Source organism: Pleurodeles waltl, chromosome 12 (assembly GCF_031143425.1).
Source record: "Pleurodeles waltl isolate 20211129_DDA chromosome 12, aPleWal1.hap1.20221129, whole genome shotgun sequence".
NCBI lineage: Eukaryota > Metazoa > Chordata > Amphibia > Caudata > Salamandridae > Pleurodeles > Pleurodeles waltl.
In genome coordinates this window covers 689,636,502-689,660,218 of record NC_090451.1, presented here as the reverse complement: position 1 = coordinate 689,660,218, position 23,717 = coordinate 689,636,502, and the positions used below count along the sequence as shown (strand labels likewise).

At 48.4% G+C, this 23,717-nt stretch overlaps 1 protein-coding gene across 1 annotated transcript in view; it reads left to right on the top strand.

Moving 5' to 3' along the window:
• The window catches only part of SLC2A4 (solute carrier family 2 member 4), a 99,264-nt gene extending 80,371 nt beyond the window's left edge, over positions 1 to 18,893 (top strand). The window contains exons 8-11 of the mRNA XM_069215518.1: positions 2,498 to 2,602; positions 3,944 to 4,045; positions 12,264 to 12,467; positions 17,828 to 18,893. Of these exons, the coding sequence (XP_069071619.1) occupies positions 2,498 to 2,602; positions 3,944 to 4,045; positions 12,264 to 12,467; positions 17,828 to 18,037 (621 nt within the window). The 3' untranslated portion in view covers positions 18,038 to 18,893. The remainder of the gene's footprint in view (positions 1 to 2,497; positions 2,603 to 3,943; positions 4,046 to 12,263; positions 12,468 to 17,827) is intronic.
• Positions 18,894 to 23,717: the final 4,824 nt, after the last annotated feature.

The following is a 23,717-nucleotide window of genomic DNA, read 5'->3' as shown; positions in this document are numbered from 1 at the left end:
TGCAAAAGGGCTGCCTCCGGGTGGAAGAAGCCGAAGATTCTGCAACAACAAAAGGAGCCAGGAACTTCCCCTTTGGTGAGAAGATGTCCCACGGCGTGCTGGAGGTTGCAGAAGTATTTCCACGCAGAAATACCGCAAACAAGCCATTGCTAGCTGCAAAAGTCGCGGTTGAGGATTTTGGGTGCTGCTGGGGACCAGGAAGGACCAGGATGTCGCCCCTTGGAGGAGGAGACAGAGGGGGCGCTCAGCAACTCAGAGAGCCCCCGCAGTAGCAGGCAGCACCCGCAGAAGTATTGGAACAAGCACTTAGAAGATCTGAGGACAGCAGTCAACTCAGAGTCACAAAGGAGGGTCCCACGATGTCGGAGTCCAACTCAGCGAGTTGGGAATTGCAAGATGGAGTGCTGGGGACCCAGGCTAGGCTGTGCACAAAGGAATCCTTGGAAAAGTGCACAGAAGCCGGAGCAGCTGCAGATCACGCAGTACACAGGATTGTCGTCTGGCGTGGGGAGGCAAGGACTTACCTCCACCAAATTTGGCCGGAAGGGCCACTGGACTGTGGAAGATACTTGGACCCAGCTCCTGTGTTCCAGGGACCACGCTCGTCAAGTTGAGAGGGGACCCAGAGGACTGGTGATGCAGAAGTTTGGTGCCTGCGTTAGCAGGGGGAAGATTCCGTCAACCCACTGGAGAGTTCTTTGGGATTTCCAGTGCAGGGTGAAGGCAGACAGCCCTCAGAGCATGCACCACCAGGAAGCAGTCGAGAAAGCCGGCAGGATTAGGCGCTACAAGGTTGCTGGTAGTCTTCTAGCTACTTTGTTGCGGTTTTGCAGGCGTCCTGGAGCAGTCAGCGGTCGATCCTTGGCAGAAGTCAAAGAGGGAAGTGCAGAGGAACTCTGATGAGCTCTTGCATTCGTTATCTGAGGAATAGCCCAGAGGAGAGACCCTAAATAGCCAAAAAAGGAGGTTTGGCTACTAAGAAAGGAGGCTTGGCTACTGAAAGAGGTAAGCACCTATCAGGAGGGGTCTCTGACGTCACCTGCTGGCACTGGCCACTAAGAGCAGTCCACTGTGCCCCAACACCTCTGAATCCAAGATGGCAGAGGTCTGGGACACACTGGAGGAGCTCTGGGCACCTCCTCTGGGAGGTGCAGGTCAGGGGAGTAGTCACTCCCCTTTCCTTTGTCCAGTTTCACGCCAGAGCAGGGCTGGGGGATCCCTGAACCGGTGTAGACTGGCTTATGCAGAGATGTGCACCATCTGTGCCCATTAAAGCATTTCCAGAGGCTGGGGGAGGCTACTCCTCCCCAGCCCTTCACACCTATTTCCAAAGGGAGAGGGTGTAACACCCTCTCTCAGAGGAAATCCTTTGTTCTGCCTTCCTGGGACTGGGCTGCCCAGACCCCAGGGGGGCAGAAACCTGTCTGAGGGGTTGGCAGCGGCAGCAGCAGCAGCTGCAGTGGAAACCCCAGAAAGGCAGTTTGGCAGTACTCCGGTTCTGTGCTAGAGACCCAGGAGATCATGGAATTGTCCCCCCATGACCAGAATGGTATTGGGGTGACAATTCCATGATCTGAGACATGTTACATGGCCATGTTCGGAGTTACCATTGTGACGCTACACATAGGTAATGACCTATGTGTAGTGCACGTGTGTAATGGTGTCCCCGCACTCACAAAGTTCGGGGAATTTGCCCTGAACAATGTGGGGGCACCTAGCTAGTGCCAGGGTGCCCACACACTAAGTAACTTGGCACCTAACCATCACCAGGTGAGGGTTAGACATATAGGTGACTTATAAGTTACTTATGTGCAGTGGAAATGGCTGTGAAATAACCTGGACGTTATTTCACTCAGGCTGCAGTGGCAGTCCTGTGTAAGAATTGTCTGAGCTCCCTATGGGTGGCAAAAGAAATGCTGCAGCCCATAGGGATCTCCTGGAACCCCAATACCCTGGGTACCTAGGTACCATATACAAGGGAATTATAAGGGTGTTCCAGTGCGCCAATGAGAATTGGTGAAGATAGTCACTAGCCTGCAGTGACAATTGTGAAAACAGAGAGAGCATAAACACAGAGGTTCTGGTTAGCAGAGCCCCAGTGATACAATTAGGCACCACACAGGGAACACATACAGGGCATACATTATGAGCACTGAGGTCCTGCCTGGCATCCCAGTGACACATAGGCAAAAACAAACATACATACAGTGAAATTGGGGGTAACATGCCAGGCAAGATGGTACTTTCCTACAGATAAACATCCCAAGAAGTTGAAACAAAAGTGTTGCCGTAAAAGGGACAGAAATTATCTCCTAAGTGATGGGATCTCAGGAAATATAATCCAGAAAATTTAGAAAAGGCAAATGAGTGAGAGATGGCCAGATCGAGAGACGGAACTCCAAAGTCTAACAGAGGAATACAAATTGGTTTTTTTAACTTGTGAATTATGTCCAATAATTATTTCCCAAGCTAAACTCTTAATTTTATCTTTCCACAGATATTTTATTATTCCACCAGCATATTCAGCAAGGCCGGTGTGGAGCAGCCAGTGTACGCCACCATTGGAGCTGGAATTGTTAACACAGCATTCACTGTTGTGTCTGTAAGTTTCCTGGTCTCTTCAAGAGTTGTGGGTGGCCCTGTGCTGAGGTCTGGGTGGAGGGCTCATAGCTTAATGTGGGATGAATGTGCTTTAGTAGCTGGGGTTCTGTGCAACACTTAAGCCAGTCGCAGGGTCACTGAAGCTGGCTTAACCACGGTGTTGGAGTTGGGTTGTAGCTATGCTGGAGACAGAGGTCACTGGCGTTTGGTGGGTGGTTATTCTGATGGAGCATGTGCTAAGTGCAGTGATATCACACTGCTAAAAAGGAGAATGGCCCCAGCAGAATTTTAACCCCATGCGCATAATTTGCTTTCCTTCTACTATCACTTTAATGACTTCTGCCACAGACACTTGCCTCTGGAATTTCTCAATTAATCAATTTTTCTACATAATTCATCCTAATGCTGGACTTTTCCCACACATTTATTCGTATTTCTGTACACGTTTATTCATCGACCTTCGCCTCCACTATATCATCCTCTGCCTCTTCGAAGACTTCATCTTGCTCGTCATGTGTTTGATCTCATTCATTCTCCCTACACAAAACTTTACTTCTCCACATACTCATTCTGCACATAGACCTTTAGTATTCCTTACCCACACTTTTAATCTAGTAAGGTAGACACGGACTGATCTCTTGGCCTTTCATCGTAGCATACACAGTATTGACCAGGTGATCTTGAATTGCTTGTCAGTGCTGCAGGATCATTTGTTTTGTAAAAACTTTGAGTCCAAGACAAATAAGAGTATGCTGTAATTAGCGGGTTTTATTCACTGTTCAACTTAGCATGCCAGCCCTCCAATAGCTTTGCTGGTCAGTTTTGATCTCTAAACTCAAAGTAAACAGCCTCATGCTTTTAGAGTCACCAGGGTTCTTTGGACTGTCTGGGTCTACAATTGCGTTACATAATCATTTTTTCTGACACTGCAATTGCTGATTTTGGCCTAAAACCTTGAATTAGTTGGAGACTCTCTGTAAGAGTGGATTTAACTTTACTCTAGTGGACTGCAGTTATTCCAAGTCACTGGCCAACTCTAGTGTGCAGCTTTCTTTTTAGCAGTCTTTCCTTTCCTGGTTTTACAACATTCAAATTTACACATCGATGTCCCAAACCAAGAGGAAAGCTAGTTTGATGCCAGTTGTGGCATTTGGGTCAAAATAATCCATAATACTGAAATTCAGCGATGGGAATTGATAGTTGTTTGCCAGGAGATGGGGAGCCCTAGAACCGGTGGGCTACAGACTCAGTGCCGATGAGGGGAGGGGACCATGTTTCATTGCAATACGCCTGATGATTATGAATGGTATGGTGACTCCTTGACTCTTCTGTCTCCTCACAGCTCTTTCTGGTGGAGCGGGCTGGCCGTCGGACATTACATCTACTGGGATTGGCTGGTATGAGTGGGTGTGCAATCCTGATGACCATAGCCCTGGTGTTACTGGTGAGTCACAAATGATCTGCATTAGCTGGTTCATGAACATTGCCCCTGGTCTGCAAGCTGTGCCTGGCTTCTGTGAGTTGATAGAGCACAGCCCCTGGTGGCTAGGATGGGTATCTCATGTGAAGGCTATCAGCAACCTGCAGCCACCAAGTAGGACACAGGGTGGTGCTAGAGTGCAAGTTCCTTTGTAGTCGTGAGGCAGCTCTCACCAGTTCACACACAATACACGCATTCAGGTTTTTTTATTTTTATTTTATTTATTTATTTATACAAATTTGCATATACCAACAATAACAACCCCAGGAGCTATGAACATAGCACAAGGAGTCCATAAGTGTGCCCACAAGAATATCAGGGATAACCAAAAGCAAAGTCCAATGAACAAGTGTCCCAGCGGGGCCGAGCCATAAGTCCAAGTATCATCCCATACACATGCCAATAGCAACGACATAGAGCACACCCCCAGGGGGAATCTAAATGCAGGAGCTCTTGGGGTATAAACCAACAACAACCACAACAGCAGAAGGATGGAGGCGGCATAGCAGACTCACGCAGCAGGATCGTCCCCCAAACAGCATTTCCAACACGTGCGGGAGCAATACCCTATCCAAACAGTCATATGCATGGCCTTGCGCACGCCGCAGAGACTCTCTCAATTTATCCCGATGATTCCAAAAAGGAACGGAAAGGCGCCCAAATGTCTCTAGGGCAAGAGCACGCCGGAGCCATCTCCCAAAAGATTGACAGCTGCTCCTGACAGAATGTGGCATCCCGCAGCCAATCAGTTCTCTGAGGAGCCCTGCCCAGCCCCCAGCAGATCGACACTCTTCTCTTCACCAGCAAAAGCATAATGCCACGAGGCGTCTCCACTCCACCGGCACCTCATCCAGCAGGCCCAGCAACGCCATCACTGGAGAAAAAGGCAGATTCAAGCCAGTCATGCCGGCTATCACATGCATCACTTCACCCCAAAAGGCGCGCACCTCTCCACAAGTCCACGCCAAGTGCATCCGGAGCATGGCAGCATTCACATTGCGCATCATCACGCAACCCCATAGCCCGTAGACTGCGGGGGGTGTAATATAAGCAATGTAAAAATTTGAAGTGTATGAGCCACAGTCTATAATTGGGCAACAGTGCTCTCATGTGCACGCAGCAGCTTCTCCACATAGCATCAGTAATCTCCTCCCTAACATCCCCCTCCCATTTAGCCCTAGCAGCCTCCACTACCTCCCTCCGCTGCTCCTGCATGCACCTGTATAATTTAGTAACAAGCTGACACGGGGACTGTGCGCGCCACAGTAGCTCAAGCGCCTGAAACGTCTGCGACATAGTCGGAAGACCAGTAAATCGCGCCCGGAGCATCGCGTATACCCGCAACAAATATAGCCTATGGAGCACATTATCAGCTCCATCACTTAGCGCCTTCTCCGGCGACCGCAAACGCTCATTCACAAACCAGTCCCCCAACATAGACTGCCCGGAAGCAGAAAGAAAATCACACAGTCGTGCATCGCTGGACATTCTCTCATCTGCAACCTACAGCACAGGCATTGCGGGCACAAAGGGCTCACATCCATCCGACCGACGCATTAGAGCGGCCAAAGCCCCAGAAGTGCACGTAACGGTGGCCACCCCCCTGGGACGATTCCGGGACATACATCCAAGCACCCTCGGCAGCCGTTCCGGCCACACCGCATCACTCTCGACCGCAAGATGAGGCAGATACCGCACCGGACGGATCCAATAGTACGCAAAGTGAGCCTGAGTGCAGTAATAGTACAGCTCCAAATCAGGGGCGGCCAGCCCTCCCAACTCGAACGGCAGGGTCAGCTTCTCCCACGCGATCCTGGGCTGCCCACCTGCCCACACCAGCCGCACCAGAGCCAACCGAAGCCTCCGTAAGAAGCTCAGGGGCAGCACAAGCGGAAGGTTAACAAAAAGATACCAAAATTTGGGTAAGACAACCATCTTGCCAATGCACCCAATCAGTGAAAGCGGCAGGGAGCGCCACACCTCCAGCCTGTCCTCCAACCAGGCCATCAACCTACCATAATTAGCCAGCCAAAGGGTCTCGACATCACAACTGAGCCAGACACCCAGGTAGCGGACTGGGCCCTCCGCCCATTCAACAGGATAACGCAACGAAAAACGTGCTGTACTGGCAGTAAGAGGGAGCACCACCGACTTAGACCAATTCATCACTATGCCGGAGAAGGTACCGAAGCGGACAACCTCAGTGAGCAGAATATCTAGATTCCCCCTCGGCTCCCGCAGATACGGCGCAATATCATCCGCGTACATTGAAACCAAGATCGGACACTGCCTAAACATCAGCCCCCTGTGATTGTGATGCTGCCGCAAATAGGCCGCGAGCGTCTCCACCGCGACAGCAAAAAGGATCAGAGACAGAGGGCATCCCTGACAAGTTCCCCGCGCCACCGGGAAGGGGTCCAATATGCATCCGTTCAGTCTGAGCCTCGCAACCGGATCCGTATACAGCAAACAAATCAACCTTATAAAGCGCGCACTCATACCAACCCTGCCCAGCAGCGCAAACAGGTAGGGCCAGGACAGGGAATCAAACGCCTTTTTTCGCATCCAAAAACACTGCAGCAGCCTCATCCTCCGTAGTGAGGCTACCCAGCACTGCGAAGAACGCGCGCAAATTGTGCACAGAACACCCTGGCACAAAACCAGACTGATCCGTAAGCACCAAACGCGACATCAACGGCTGCAACCGGAGCGCAATCAACTTGGCTAAAATTGTATTGTCAACATTAATCATGGAGAGCGGGCGGTACGAATCGCAGCTACAAGGATCCTTGCCTGGCTTAAGTATTGTAACGATCAGCGCTTCCCGCAAGGAGGGGGGGAGAGTGCCCGCTTCCAATGCCACAGCATAGACCTCCAACAGGTAGGGAGCCAGAATATTGGAGTACTCCTTATAAAAAGCAGGAGTCAGGCCATCCAGGCCCAGAGCCTTGTCACCAGGCAGTCCACTAATTACTGCCTTGACCTCCTCCACCGAGAAGGGCTCATCAAAGTAAGCTCTATGCTTGTCATCGAACCATAGCAGATTGATCTTGGAGAAGTAAGCCTGCACCATATCAAGATTCAGTTCCGCAGGGACAGAGTATAGAACCTCAAAATATCTTGTAAAGACCTGCATGATACCCGCCGTTCCAGCCACCCGCCGGCCCCCCTGCCCGTCGATCTCAGTGACATACCCACTTGCCCAAGGCTTGCGCAGCATATTCGCCAGTGTACAGCCCGCCCTGTCCCCCTCACCATAACGCCGAGCCCTGGCATATTTCCCCAGGATACAAACCTCGCGATTGGAGGCCTCTTCATATCGGGAGACCGCATCCCGCAAAGTCGCCACCGTCTCATCAGCCCAATCTGTCACCAATTTCGTCTCCAACTCCACTATCTGGGACTGCAGCTCAGGTAATTCACGACGCAAGGCACGAAGCACGCCGTGCTGCTTAGAGAGGCACACCCCTCGAATAACCACCTGGAAGGCCTCCCACAGCATTACGGCCGAACCCACCCCACCGAACACAACTTCAAGGCACTCAATCAGTGTCACTTAAGGGCGCCCGCTCCGAGCCCGAAGCTCCAGATTGTTCAGCTGAGGAGCGCCGAGGGAGCGTCTTGACAAACTTAGCCGCCAGCTACGGATCCGTAAAGAAATGCAATGTTCCGCCATGCTGTATCCGAAGCTTGGCCGGGTAGATACGCGAAAAACGAGCTGCAGTCAGACTCAAAGAGCGTTTAACCGGCAGGAACACCTTACGTGCTGCTTGCACACTCGGAGTGTAGTCCGGAAAAAATTGCAACTGTGTTTCTGTACACCACAGGACGACGATCACGAGCCTGTCGCAGCACTGCATCGCGGTTGCGATAATTCAAGAGGCGAAAAATAACAGGTTGCAGCGGGGTCCCAGGAGGAGGCAGAGGGCCCAAAGACCTATGGGCCCTCTCCACCACCAGCATTCGAGAAAGCTCACCTGGAAACAAATCAGCGAGCATTTTCTCCACAAAATCTTCCATCCGCCCCATGTCCATGGACAGAGGAAGGCCAATCAACCGAACATTGTTGCGCCGGGTCCGCGCCTCCAAGTCTTCATTCTTGTTCTTTATGACCTCCGGCACTCGCTCCATCTGCAGCAAGTGCTCTCACTCCCCATGCTGTTGATCCTCCATCTCCGAGGTGCGCGACTAAATTCTCAAATCGAGCATCATGCTCATCTACCCGAGCACTAATGTGGTCCATCTGCTCCGTCAAATGGTCCAACTTAGCATCTATTCCAGCCAAGCTACTCTTAAGATCCATAAACATGGATTTAATAGAGTCTCCAGAAGGCCTATCTTTCATCTGCACCTCACCAGTCTGCAGCGCAGAGGTGCTCCCCTTCCGCTTACTGCCTTCAAAGGAAAGCTTGGCCTGTCGCTGCTCTGCCTTGCCCATCGCGTCCTCCGCATGAAACCCAGCCTCAAACGTTCCACCAGGCGCCCAGAGCCAGACGGACCCACAGCAAGGAAGATACCAACCGGCGGCCCTCGGAAGGATCACCAGCCACCGGTCGAAGCACACCAGCCGACAGCTCCACTCCACCAGAAGTAAGTACTCAACAGCAGTAACGCCAGCAGTCGTCGCCCTAACGGCATGGGCAGCAAGCAGAATGCTCCCTCAGCCCTCCACAAACGCCAAAAAGAAGGAGAAAAAAATCGCTGCTGCCTCCAAAAGGACAACAATGGAAAGCGGCAGTTCAAAACACCACTGCCTCCTGCAGGCCCAAAAAAGCCCCCACCCCGCGGCCCAAGACACACGATTCCGCTGCCTCCTGCTGGCCCAGCAAGGCTCCCCCCCGGCCCGATCCAGCCGGCAACAATTAACTGCAGGCTCCCCCAGCAGGGCCACCACCAGGAGGCCCAGGGCGAAAACGCCCCTCCACGAGGCCAAAAAGCCAGGCCTCCAACCGCACAGAAGGGTCTCCCGGCCCCCGGCTTATGGGGACTCCTTCACCGCAAGGGCGACACTGCCCTGAGGGCCCTCACCAGCCACCTCCAGGCCGGCCCAGCAGCACCGCCAGGCCTGCTACCTCCAGGGAGGGAAGGCCTCAGCCCCGCGATGCGCACCTCCAGGCCACCATGCACCACGATGCAGCCGCACGGCAACGGGCCCAGGCCCAGATCAGGCCTACAGCGTCCCGGGGGTGGGGGGTGTGGCCCGATAAGACCGCCGAAGGCCCCCCAAGCAGCACTTCCTCTCACCTCGCTTCGGCCTGGGCAATGGGGAACCCCTCCCCAGCCTCCACAGCAGCCCACGGCGGCCCGCCCAGCTGAGCGTGCTGCCCTCCTGCAGGCCAGGCACCAGCGGGGCCTCCCGCCGGCCCGCCAGCCCACAGAGCAGCAAGCCGCCAAATTCACAGACCGGGGGAAATCCAGTCCAGCCAGGAAATCCTACGCCCGGGAGGCACACTTACTACGCCGCTGTCTCAGGGGAAATAAAGAATAATAGCCCTAAGTCCGGCAGAGCCTCACACTGTGACGGCCCTCTTGCTGGCAGGCTAGCCACGCCCCCCACAATACAAGCATTCAGTTTGTTTCTTTTATGCCCCAGGAGGAAGTAATAAAGTGTAGGTAGGACAAAAGCAAACACCACCAATACAAATATGTTTGCTCAGCCTCCAGTCTTGGGCTGATTCACACAGCCAATATTCAATTCCAGCATTCTTACGCTGCAGGCTGAGCGGGAACGCATCTAACACAGGTCATAGATGTAATAAATGGTGCAAGTCCAAGTTGGGCAGCACTTGAGATGAGACATGAACTAATCTCAAGCCCTCCCAGCATTGCTTCACCCTCATCAAGGACTGCGCCTGAGCCCACTTCCTCCCACTAAGGGCTGTTTCTGGCCCTCTTCATCTTCACCAAGGGCTGCTGCTGGCCCTCCTCTTCCTCGCTAAGGGCTGCTCCTGGCCCTCCTCTTCCTCACCAAGGAGCGCTCCTGGGCCCTCTTCTTGGGGCTTTGTCTTCCATCCCTTAGGCTCTTTTCGATGAGACCCAGTTTCCAATTGTCTCTGGGGGCAGCAACCTCCTTCTTCCCCAATTTAGCCATTCCATTGCTCACCAGACACAAGGAAAAGTTCCTTAATTGTAATATTCATTTATCCTGAGGACCTCCATTGAAGTCATAAACACAGATTAGTCTTGCCCTTGTGCAGGATCCTGGAGGGCTTAACTAGAGATAGCATATCTTAACAAACACACACAGACCAAATCTTAAAGGGAACATTAACATAGATGACAGATAATTGTTTAAGATAGGAAGCAGTTTCCAAAATCTGAAAAAAATGTTGCCCTCCAACTTTCAGGCAGCCAGTGCTGCCAACACTGCCCATCATGGTCTGCCCTAACAGAGCAGCAAATTCCTGAATTCCACTTGAATACAGACTGTCACACTGCCAGAGAATAGGGAGGGTTGTTTAGGTCTTGAATGTAAGGTTTCAGGATAGATAAGGAAGAGTGCAGGTAAGCATGGGGTCTTCAATGATAGTCATTGAATATAAAAGCCACCTTGATCCCTAACAATGTGTCAGTAGACAAGAAGAGCAAACATTTTGAGAAAGGAAAAGGATAATTCCACCCTAACAAGGGAAAGAAGCCTGGCCCACATGGCCACCTGCACTGGATTATGATTTGAGACAGTAGTGTATACTTAACAGATCTCCAGTTGGCTGCTACGCACATCTCTGCATCAGGAATAAGGCACTGGCCTTCCTGGCAGGGGTTTGTCAGCTTCTGATAATGGAGAACGATACATGAGACATTCCAAGTTGCTTTAGTTTGTGTGGAGGAGGCCATTTTCTTGATTGGGATATATTGACAAAAAGTTGTTTCGCTTTTTTAATATATATATGGCCTCCAGGTAATAATCTATTTCTGTCCAGTGTTTATAGTGAATTCTCTGCTATAGAGATTGCTTTTAGAGTGCTAGATATTGACTGATGACATGCAAATGAAAGATGGGTCTTCATGACTTATATTTCTGTGAAACCCAAGGTAGGGGTGAAAGTTTTGTCGTCACTCTGTGCAAGCATTATTACAGTGGGACTGCACTGATATTGTGTTCAGCCAGGGTTCCACTGAGAAGTGCCAAATATGAATCATAAATTCATTGTAAATGAAATGTAATAGTACAGACATTCTGTTCAGTAACACATGTTTGCGTTAAAGGCTAACTTTTCCCACATCCAAAACATTCACATGGGCTGTGTCTGCCGGATCCGATCCCAGTGAAACAATTCTGATTTTGTCTTGCAAATTTATATGCTATTATTTTTTTCCTTTTTTTATGGGTGGGGCATAGAGCCATTTTGTGGCTTCTGGAAGGCAAGGGGACCTCGGTGCTTTGTTCTGAGAAAGGCACGATCTTGTGTGATAGCCGCACTGTCTTCTGATAAAAGCGATTTCATCAGCAATGAGTAGGTTTAGCAGACCATCGAACCAGGGGTGTCTAGTTTCAAGCACCTCTCACCAGACACAGCCACCGAGTAGCACCTGCTGACTCCCAAGTAAGATGCAGGTAAACCAGAAAAAAACAAGTTTTGTAAGGAAAGCGAGTCATGTATTTAACATCGCTTTGTCTCCTTCTTACATTTTAATACAAAAATGTCACAAAATGTGTGCCACTTAATAGGGGCTGGTCATCAGTGTGCCCAAGTTCTGGAGCCTAGCCTCAAACTGAAACTAGACCTTCAGTTTTGGCCCCGAGACTTATTATCACGCCTGTAAATATTTTAAGTACAATTGTACAAACTTTAGTTTGAAACTAGTGTTTGTTCCAGTTGGGCTACGCGCACTTGCAGATTAACATCACTTGGTGCCCATGTACCCGCTGAGCCTTCAAGTAGATCCCTAGTCATTTTTTTCTAAATATGTCTCTTATCACCTTTTGATCCAAATGGAGTTGATGTTGACGTGCTCTCTGACATCATTGATGACATCACTGAAACATCTGAAATGACTACACTGATGGCAACTCTGTGTATGGCAGGGGAGCGGCAGCAGTATAAGAAGATGACTAAACTGGTGGCAGATGTAGATGCTCTTTTATAGTCCAAAATATTAAGGAAGAGTGTTCTGTGCAGTGGGTCCGGATTGAAGGGTATTTACTGATGATGTTTACTCTCCTCTTCTTTCTGTGCAGGACAAGGTGCCGGCCATGAGCTATGTCAGTATGGTGGCCATCTTTGGATTTGTGGCCTTCTTTGAAATTGGGCCTGGCCCCATCCCTTGGTTTATCGTGGCAGAACTCTTCAGCCAAGGTCCGCGGCCAGCAGCCATGGCAGTCGCAGGATTCTCAAACTGGACGGCAAACTTCATTATTGGGATGTGTTTCCAGTATGTGGCGGTAAGTGTTGGAAAGATGGTTAATGTGGGCCGGCACAGAGCCTCATGTAAGCCAGATTTTAGTAGGTTAAGAGCAGGTTCAGGCATGGTTTTGGCATTAGTGGGGACAATGCTGCTGAGTGCATAACCTCAGCTGTGGGTTTGGAGAAAAAGACAAGCAAAGCTCAAACAACATAAACAGACCTAGGGATTGGAAGTAAAAAGTTCAAGAAAAAAGGGACAAATATGGAATTACAAAAGAAAGTTGTTTGTAATCCGCACTATGATCCTAATTGCCTTAGCAAACAGTTCCTCAAGGGTTGACCTTGAAAGTTAGTGGTAATGCTGGACCAGAAATATGGGCATTGCTGAGAGGGACACCCTTCATTTCATTGGGGACAATACTTTTCGGGTAATAGAGACTATGGTGTTGTATTGAGTAAGTTAGTGGGGTCATCGCTGGGTTCCCAAAACCCTGTGTGCAGTTCAAGTGCATGTTTGTGTGTACCACATGTATGATAGCACGACTCAGTATGTTATGCAAGCCAAGGTACTAGGACTGTGGAATCCATTCTGGATGCCCCTGGTTTAGCATGGCAGAAGATAAAGGATGAGGACAGCTTCTCCCAGACAGCAGAAGTGCATTGCCTGCATTCTGAGGCTGACGAGTGAGTACCCACATACTGAGCTGGGGAGGAAGAGAAAGGCCTCTCTGTAGAAACTCCACGATGGCCTGTTAGCAAAGGACTGCAGATTAGTTCTTCCGGAGCGCTGTCATATGGTGGATCACAGGGGTGAGACGGTACTTTCTGTTCCTCAAGTTGAGAAAGGTTCTCGATTGGGGATCTCCTTTTGTCCTCTGATCACTGGTCACACTTAACTGTGTCCATATTGGTGATACCCCTCCCCCATTTGCTAACTGCTGTGAAAAACATCACTTTGCACAAAGCCTGTGGCTGGAGAGCGGCCTGAAATCGACATTTGAAAGACTGGAACCAGTTTGAAGTCTCAGGCAGTGAATCCAAAGCTCCTGTTTAGAAAATGTGTACAACTGTGGGTTACAAACCACCACACTTGGTTTCCATCTCAAGTTCTTCTTGACATGGGAAGGGAGTGCTCCACAGAGTGCTTGAGAAGCTGCTGTGTGCTATGGGCTGGTGTCTGCCAGGCTACCAGTTTCCAAGAGGTTAAGGGATTTTACTTTAAGCCAAAACTTTCTGCTGGTGGAGCCAATGGTCTTCTTACAGAGTCTAGAGGCCTGTACACATGCTAAGAGAGGGAAGAAGCATTCCTGGCCCTGCAGGAGGAGAGCCTGTCCAGGAGGAAAATCCGAGTGTTTTACCAGTGTGAAGAGCTCCAGTAAAAAGTTGATGGCACAGGACAGTGATCCAGGAGTGATCCGTGCTGTAACACCCAAACTCTTGGGACAGTTCACAAGAGAGTTGTATCGAGATTGCGTAAGAGCATGTATTTCTGTGAAGCCCATCAAGGGGAAGAAAGCAATGTTGCACCTGAAGTGCAGAACCTTGATCAACCTAGAGGCTGAAACTGCCCCCAAAGACAAAACTGCGATGAACTCAGCCTATAGGCTGCAACTGCTGATTGCTTTCGACTCGGAGGGCTGCGGCTTCTGGAGTCAAGTGCTGCCGGCCCAAGACCACAAACCTTTTACTAAGCAAGGCCCCCGTTTTCTGTGAAAGCAGTGAGAATCTGTGAGGGTGGGTGTGCAACCCGTACCGCTGCACAGCCCAGACTGCTGTCGGCACCCAGCAGATAAGCTGCATTACTTAGCCTGAACCAGGGTGCAAACCGAATGTCCCAGCTTGAGATTATTTATAAAAGAAACAATGAAAACACTAGAGACATTAAGAACTTTGAACCAACCTGCACCCGAGCCCAACGGTGCATCCAGCAGCCACCTGGGCGCTGAGCTGAATTATTATTGGGAACGAGCTAGTAGACTTGTGACGCATGAGGCATAGAAACCTTAGGGAGAGTACATGTGATAGCTGGTCCCGCATAGGCATGTGAATTGCCGCCAAGGATGCAGACACCTAGACTCACCCAGTGACACATTGCCCATGCACACTTTCTGATCACTCCTCTGTCTTCTGTTGGCAATGCGCATCCCCAGGGAGTACAGTGAGCATTTACATGGCGACTGCCAGCAGGGGCCTTGCGCGATCAAGTCTTCATAACTGAGGTGTAGGAGGCCATTGTGGACTATCTTACCCGCAACAAAGTCACTTTAAAGTCCCCTGGGACCCTCTGGGAGACATTGAAAGTGGTGATTAGGAGAGTCTGCTGGGCCAGCAGCATGGTATACTGCGCTTGTTGCGCCAGGACGTAACGCGACTGGAGCACATACTCGAGGATCTTGAAAGAAATTAATATGCTACTGGTGACACTGCATTCCCGGCTGACACCTGGGCCAAGCTCAATCAGTTTGATGAAGCTGCGCAGCGCGAGGTATGCTCCCTCGGCATGAAGTCTATTGTTGCATTTTAAAACTTTCTAGTTTGATACAACTTACATATAAAGTGGGTGCACAAAGTAGTTACAAAAGAGTGTGTGGTAGTACACACGGGTGCCCGGAGTGTTAATATTCAAGAAAAAGTAGAATTTTGAAGAGGTAACGTGCAAGCTCATTATAAACCAGCAGAAGCTCAAAGAACCCCACTTTAGGGAGCTATACATTTTTTTAAAAGGTGATGGTTTTCAGTATTTTAATTAGATGAGCAGATTTGTCATTTTCCAATAGAATGAGTTGTTAGAAACATCGTTTCTGAAGTTCTGAAGGGCATTTCATACATTTATTTGCTGTTCAGTATGTCAGTCTACTACAGAAGGATGCATTCTTCGTAATTTCCTGCTTTGAGAGTGTTTTTTTTGTCTCTGTATAGGTGAGCTTGGGCTTCTGTTTAAGGTCTCTCACTAGTCTGTAGCCAGTTTGTAGTCCAAACACGTAGTCCCAAGCCCCAACCTGTCTTATAGTAAACTCTGTTTCATCCCTTTTCTGAAGGCAGGAGTTAGAAGGGTAGTTCCTGATTGCGGGGTGGGGAGCACTAATTATTGGCACTGCATCTGAAAAAGACTAGCACAGTGATTTTTGTTTACAGAAATTCTAATGTGAGTTGTCATCAATTGTAATATGCAACTGTACTGTATGCTACTACACTCTATGCCACTCCACTGTATGCTACTCTATGCCACTCTCCTTTACGCCAGGTGACTAACTTTTTGCCATGCTGAACAGCAGCTACGGTGCTGTACAATGTGGCTTAAAGATATTGGCAAAACCAATAGCTCTCATGTAGGGGAGAGCTATTGGCTTTGCCAATTCTGGTTTCTTTTAGGTTCTGATATACTGCTTCTATCATAATGCATGTTGTTCTCAGCTAGCAGCCACTATGGATTGGTAGTAAAGTACAGCTCTGACGACAGAGGTGAGTTCGACAGCAGCCTGCCTGATAAGCTCAGAGCTGCCTTCAGAGAGGAAGGCTCGAATTATGTTGCCCTGTAAATAAGGAAATCCCAGAGTCTAATCTTCGAGGGAACTAGTGATTGAACTTTTGTCCAAAGGTCTTGTTTAATTACAAGGTGTTTTAGTGTTGAATGTTCAGTATTTGCCATTGTGTATCTTTTGATTTGTTACTTAAGTGCCTTTGTAATGAAAGTTTGCTACCCAGAAGTAAAGCAGGGATTATATATGCAGGTGATTGTGTTTGGGCAAACAGAAGAATTTTGGCTTGTCTGGGTATAGTTTGAAAGCTGTGTCTGTTTCTTTTTGTACTTTGTTAGGATCTGGCATCTTATTCAGAGGTTAGGTAAGGCAGGCAGGGTGTTGTCAGTGTATATTTGTGAATATCAAAGTCCAGTCCGCTCAGTTCTTAGTTTAGGGGTCCAACTTAAGTTAAACAGTTTAGGGGCCAGAATGGAGTGTTAGCATTGCGAGGGAGACAGCCTTCACAGTGCGGGCATTACAGCGCAATGTCTTCATCATGCATCCTTTACCATGCAATCCCTCTACCACATATGTTTTTACTATGCATATATATCTTTACAACAGATGCCTTTAGGAAAAAGGAAAGTGCTGCAAATGGCCCTTTTGCAGGGTTATCCCCCAACTTTTCGCCTTCCTCTTATTTTTTCTGATCTGTATTTGGGGGATGAGCAGGGGTTATCTGAGCTGGGTATCTCCATTACCCAGACTAGAGTGAGGGTCCCTACATCGACAGGGTGCAATCCGACATCCAACTAGATACCCCATTTCTAACAGTAAGCATATATATAAGGTGTGTGTATAGATAGAGAGAGCTAGATAGATAGATATATGTACTAGGGTTTAGAGTAATTGTGTTATTAGGGTTTAGGGGTTGGTAAGGGTATAAGGTGGTAATGGTGTTTTTTTAAGTTAGGGCGTGTAAAGGTTTAGTGGTTGGTAACAGCATAGGGTGGTAACTGCATTTTTAGAGTTCAGTGGTGGGTAAGGGAATATATAGTGTTTTTATGGTATAGAGGTGGGTAAGGGTGTTTTTAGGGTTGGGTAAGGGTATAAAAGTGGGGGCGGGTTGGCAGCTGTCCCACCAAAAAATATTTATGTAATTTTAAAAGTGGGGTGGTATGGGGGGGTTCCCCATTTGAGAAATAATTTTAGTGTATAATATTTTTTTTTTTTTAAAGGGGTTGGGGGTCTCCTAATATAACAATTATTTATATGTAATATGTGTGTGTCTATAGACATGTATATGTCTATAGACACACACACATTCTTATAATTAACAAGTAGAGGTTTCAGTTTCCTTATAAATATGTAACGCCATGCGTGGTAAAGGTATATTTGTGGTAAAGGCCACAGGGACTGCATGAACATCAGACATGATGCGCATAGGCAGGCAATGGCTCAGACTCTAGACATGAAAAGTAGAGACAGCTCACACTCCAGACGTTTAAACAGTCAGGGGATGATACGGCACAAGCCGTAAACAAAAGTACAGAGATGGGGAGTACTCACACACACTGGAAAGATGCGAGAGCCTTCGTGAAAGTGTGGGTGAGTACTCACTTTTAGCAACTGACTTTGGGCCTGAGTTAGAACTCGGCAGACAGGTTTGCTCGTCACAACGGTGAAGGATATCCCGTCTGACGCACTCCAAATCCATTATATCCTATGGAATTTATATTTCGGCGGACAGGATATCCGTGTCTACTGTGACGAAGTAGCCCATCCGCTAAATATCCATAGCCTTTAACCTTAACGTAAGAGAATCTGGCAGCCATGAGTAGAAAGCTAAGGACTGCTACAAACCAGAGCTGAAGGGAGATCTTGAGATGACTGACTGGTGAAAGTCCAACCTCCCCTAACCCAATCTTCTCTTTCAGGACCTGTGCGGCCCCTACGTCTTCATCATCTTCGCCGCCCTCCTGGTGGGCTTCTTCATCTTCACCTACTTCAAGGTCCCCGAGACTCGGGGAAGGACATTCGACGAGATCTCCAACATGTTCCGGCGGCGCAACCCCTCGCTGCTGGACCACGAGATGAAGCCGGGCACCGAGCTGGACGACTTGGGCGATGCGGATGCTGATGCTTGACGCGCCGGAGGAGCGGGGCAGGAAGGAGCCAGAATCAAATGGACAGCCGGGAACTTACTAGCACTTTTTCAAGCAGGGTTTAGCAACACACCAGCAGAACTTGGGCCAACAGCAAGGACATGCCCCAACTTTACTATGTTTTTCATTGTGTGATTTTCAGTTGTGTGCAATACTCTTTCCCCTGATTCCCACCACCGTGGGTGGGGAGGACTAGTAACTGAATGCAGGGTGCAGGACAACACAACGCCTGCCCTGGCTGCTGTGGCAGACCCATGAATGCAGGTAAGGCGTCCCTTTAAGAGTCATTCGCTGTCAATACATTTCATGACACCCTACTGACCGGGGGCTGCAAGCACAAAGATTGGAAAGCAGGCAAGTCAACAGCACAACTCCCTACCCCCCTCCGCCTCCCGCTTGAGCACGTGGCTGGCACAGATGCCCAAGGTCTTAGGGGTGGTGGCACAAATGGGCGCCGCCACAAGGCTGTCTCTAGGCAGACGGACCACAGCCGCCAAGAAACTTCCAACAACATATACACACCCCAGGCAGTTTCCGTGACTAGAGCGCAGCGCCCCAGGACTCCCTCCAAAGCTGCAGAACAAGCACTCAACAGAAGCAGCCGTTCATCTATTCACTGACCTTCTGTCGCCTTTAAAGAAATTAGTCGCACCCACTTTTATAAACAAAAAAGACCTGTGCAGAGTAAGTTAAACACAGAGTGGCCCAAAAACAAAAGCCTCGCAAACTCATGAAAATACTTAGTCGTGGTCTGCGAAGAAAAAAAAGAAAAGCACACAGACCTTCCTAAAACCATGAAAGGCACAGGTCTTCCATCTGTGCTGTGGGCTCATCTGCGGGCGAGAGGGGTGGCGCCTCAGCATTTACTACGGTCCAGGGAGAGAAAGACACACAATATGCTGAAAACAGTGCTATGTTTTCAGTAACTGAAAAATAAATTAAAAGGGACCCACTCTGTAATAGCATAGCTGCCAAGGTTTCAGATTGCTATGTGTGATATTTTCATACTTTCAATGTAATTATGAGTGACATTTCAACGACTATAAGTGACACTTCCTTGCAAGCAAAATCAAGCGATGAAGAGGAGGAAACCACATAAATATCGTAATATAGAGAATCCTATACCTCCCGTTGTACGCTAGCGCCACCTCGTGGCCTTTGATAAACACTAATAGGAGTTTACCTAGCAAAGTGAGAAACTGGAACAAGAAAATTTTACGGCACTCAAGGAAACAGTTCTTTTGCGTGACAATCTCAGGCACTGCCGTAATGCGGGAAAAGTATCGGATATGCGTTATTCTAATGCAGGATGTGTGACACTTGGCAGGGCTGTAATAGGCCGTCAGTAACCTCTTGTGTCATTCAGGTACTGTAGATGTCAAAGTCGGCTTCCCTAGGAATCCCTAACCCTTCCATCCCCCTTCAAGATAAAGTGTCACAGTCGGGATACTGTTATATTGCCCACAGCATTTTGGCAATCCTGTATTTGACTGTATTTTTAAAAGGGATAACTGAACATAACTTCCATATTTGAATTGTTAAATACGCTCACAACTGCAGATTTTTTTAGAATTGTGATAAAACCTGTTCGTCTTTCTGGGGGTGTGGGGGTCCTGAGTGGTCTGATTGCTTTTATTTATTTTTTAAACACCAGTGGTGCATTTAAAAGTTCGACGGCCACTGGACTCACTTAAGCAGTCTTGGAAACCTAATGTTACCAATACTTTAACATATACTTAGAGTGGGCTTTGTGTCTTCCCCTGCTATGACTGGACAGTTTTATAAATTGCCGGGATCAGCCTTCTCTTCCAGTTTGTGGGGCTTCTCCCTGTTGTGACTCCAGATGTCCATATGGACCCTGGGCCTCCTCGTAACAGAAGAGGCATCCTGAGTAGCCATCTTAACTGACCATAGTTCTTCCTACACATTGGGATATCATTCAACAAAGCAACCACACATGCCAGGTTTCCATGCGTGGTGGCACAGACATTAACAATGCCAGGATGGCTACTAAAGATTTTTTTAAGCATGCTTTACCCAAACTGGACACTAGCTGAGAAAAATGTGAAGAGTTAGAGATGGCTAGACAATGGTAAGGAGGCTTACCAATAAAAAAAAAGTCAGCCATTTTGTCAGGCTTCTGCTATTTGAAGGGGAGTTTTTAGTCAAACCTCTACCTTGGCAGGCCCCCTGGCCAGATGGTGGATCTAGCCTGATCACATATTTTGATGAGGACCTGGTAGGTGAAATTAGAGTCTGAACCTGCGAAAGGTAGGTTTGCAGCCTTTATAGCTGCCATGGTCTACCCACATTTGCACATAACTATTGAACAGTGAGGCTTGCACATTTCCCTATCGCAGAATCAGCAGCTCTAGAGCATCGTAAAAGGTGCCTTGACAGGTATGTCCAGTAGAAGAGGAACCAGAGGCAAGAACCAATGAGATCAAGCTGTGGATGTGTACCATCAGTGATCATGATAGGAAACACAGTTCTGGAAATCCCATAGTAGCCTGGGTCCACAGATCTCCTTCCAAGCAGACAATTGTGTCAGAGAAACCACTATTGAAAGAATTGCTCATTGGCAGTGGTCTTGACTCGTGCACAGTCATCAGGGGCTAAAACAGCAGGTTCATGAAGACCTATACGGTCAAGTTCTCACTATGTGGAGCATCACTGGGAATAAAGACTTTGTGCACCAATCTGCTAAATAGATGAACCTGTCAAATGCAAGAAAGGCTGAACTAGCACACCTGGGGTGAGGGGCAACATCCACGGTGGCAAATATTAAGCTGGAAAGGGTGACTATTAAAGGTGGCACTGATTTGGTGAAAATACGCTAGCGTGGTCAACCGCAGCAAATCTTTCTTGACATTAAGTGGTAACCACAACTTGTAACATGATGAAACAGGCAAACACAGCTTGACACTAAACTTGGTTGATGGTAAAACATGGCGACCTTGCATTAGGACTAGACTTGCAGGGTGTTCGTCCTTAGTAAACATACCTTGGCCCTAAGCTTATAGAATAATCAAACGAGACAACTAGCAAATTTAGGTAGAACTAAGCTCGTAGGATGGTAAAAAGCAGGGCAGCCTAGGCTCGACAACCATCTGCCAAGAGTATGGACAGAGGTGATGGTCTGACACCTAATTTGTTCATTTGGACAAGAGGCTCAAGAAACTGTGGCACATGGAAGGAACCAGGCGAACTACAGTGTAGTCAATGAAAATTCTCAAGTATAGTGCATGGACTCTATAGTGTCTACTCCACATGGTTTCAATCATACATCTTCATTGGCCAACGTTTCTAAGCAAGAAGCCACAATGTTCCGGGGCTTTGCACATCTCTCCCCTGTGAACGTTTAGCATGGTGGCGCATTTTTCTTCAAGACTAACCATTTAATGTACAAAGGACAAAAAAGGGTGCTAGCTGTTTTATTAATGCCACAGTCTGAGGACTCTAGCCTCGTTGTGACGAAAAACAAGGTTGAAAGCAATCTTCTGTCTCTTGGTCAACAGTTCAGGCTCACCATTGAAGAGGAAATATTACCCCTGAGCTGAGCTACAGTGTTACTATTAGTGAATGAACTTAAAGCAAAACCATAATTGCTGCTATTACACAACAGCCATTGCAAAGCACACGCGGCAAAGCAATACCCGATGTTGACTGCAAGCAGATCCGTTATTGAATTTGTTCTTGCAGGTGGATGTCTGCCACAAGCACCCCTTTCGTAAACAAGCAGCTTTTTACCAGCATGCCTGCCTTCCTAAAACAGCTCGACCTGACAGTGCCTCAAGGCTGAGCTACTGAGAGCACATTAAAGGCTGAACATTGCTGAACCATAGGAAGGCGGACTGACAAAAGGCAGAATACCTTGTTGCACTGATTTTAGGTTCTATTTCTGACCCAATCCCAGACAGAGTGGCAGAGGTTATAGTAGGTGGTGGGTGCTTGCGCCAGCCTGGCGTTGTATCATCTCTTCACCCCCTACATTAATAACCAGAGAGGGGTTATTCTCAGCATCTGCTGTTGCTTCCCTGTTACCCTCAGAACACAAGGCCAGTGTGTGACTCTCTGCATAGTACCTACTCTCAAAGGATCCCCCCTTTCAATTAATGGATGCCTAACAATTTGCTACCCTGTGCTGGTCTATGAGTAGAAGGCCTTGAAGGCTGTGCCATGGCTTACACCACAGGATCTCTAATGGAGTGCAATTGGCTGTTTTGCCCACCCCTGGGTCGAGTCCTAAACTAAGGCAGAGTCCCAAGAAAATTCTACTGCCGCATGGAATACCTGCAAAAGCCTTACCAGAAGAACACAGTCTGTTCATCTAAGGAGCCTTCAATGCTCCAAAGGCTACTTTAAGGTCTGTACTTATGACAGTCATCAATGCTGTCTGCGGCTCTGCTCACCTCTCCTCCCCCACTGCGAAACACTGTCAGGAGCTCTCTCCTTACTGAACCGAAGTTGTCTATTATGGTGGTCGATCCTGGACTGCAGCTGCCTCAGCCCTCTATGTCTCACTACTGACTATCATTACGACACAAGCTCTCTGTGTTCAACAACTTACTGCAGGCCTCTCTCCACAAGCACAACTTCACCTTAGCGAATCGCTAGTCACACCTCGCCGTCGTAGATGTTACCTCGTTACCAGACTATCTGATAAATATTACTTCGGCACCCACCCACACAAACCTACCTCATCCTAAGGTCCTGCAGCCTCCTTCCCTCACCCGACACTCAACATCCCCCAAAATTGTGCCTTACTACTGAAGCGTTACCTTGTTGTACTTTTTTGTTGTTTTTTTGCCCACTTTCATACACAGACTGGATGAAACACAGAGTCAAGGAGTAAACAGCAATAATATTTTAGATGTAAGACAACACCTCACCCGTTGCTCCTACCCATCAACAGTCATGTATCTGGTATCACTCGGTTACTCGAGTGCATTACCATCAAGTCTACACACTGACACACCCCTTCGTCCACAGAGCTAGGTAGAATGCTGTAAAGAAGCGTGCGGCTAAAGGGGAGGCCTGGAGGGACACTGTACTCATGAGATGCTTTCATACCATGCACAGTGCATTTACTCCATCCCTTGGGCAATCCACTGTCTGCAGAAGAATGTGCAGAATGTTTGTACCTGGAGGCAATCTGACCAACCAAACCCTCCTACACAGGGGTCTCAGGAGGGGCACCACCGTTAGAAGAGCTCTTACCTCCTAAGCGCATGCCTGAACACAGACTAGGCAAAAACAGCATACCATCACCACCCCTTCGAGGTATTTAAGAGCCTACACCAAACACGCCCACAGCCAGCCCCAACAGGCATCAACTGGTTCTGCCTGACCAGGGAACACCAGGCTGTGAGAAATCATGCGACAACCTCCACAACGCGTTCTTTTGCAATTATGTTTCGCACAGTCTCAGGCGCAGAAACCTGCAGCTTTACTACAAATGACAAAACACATTTCTGAAGAAAACTTGTGAAAACGTAGTCTTCTCCAGTTCAGAAAGCTGCCCCATTTAAGGCAGTTCTTTCAGTGGTCCCTTTGTTTTTCCATCTGTACAGGATTTTTACTGTACGTAAATTCCCTCAGGAATAAGGCGTGTCAGGTCTAGCGATGAGCTGATGTGCATGAAACAGCACTGGTAAGTCCA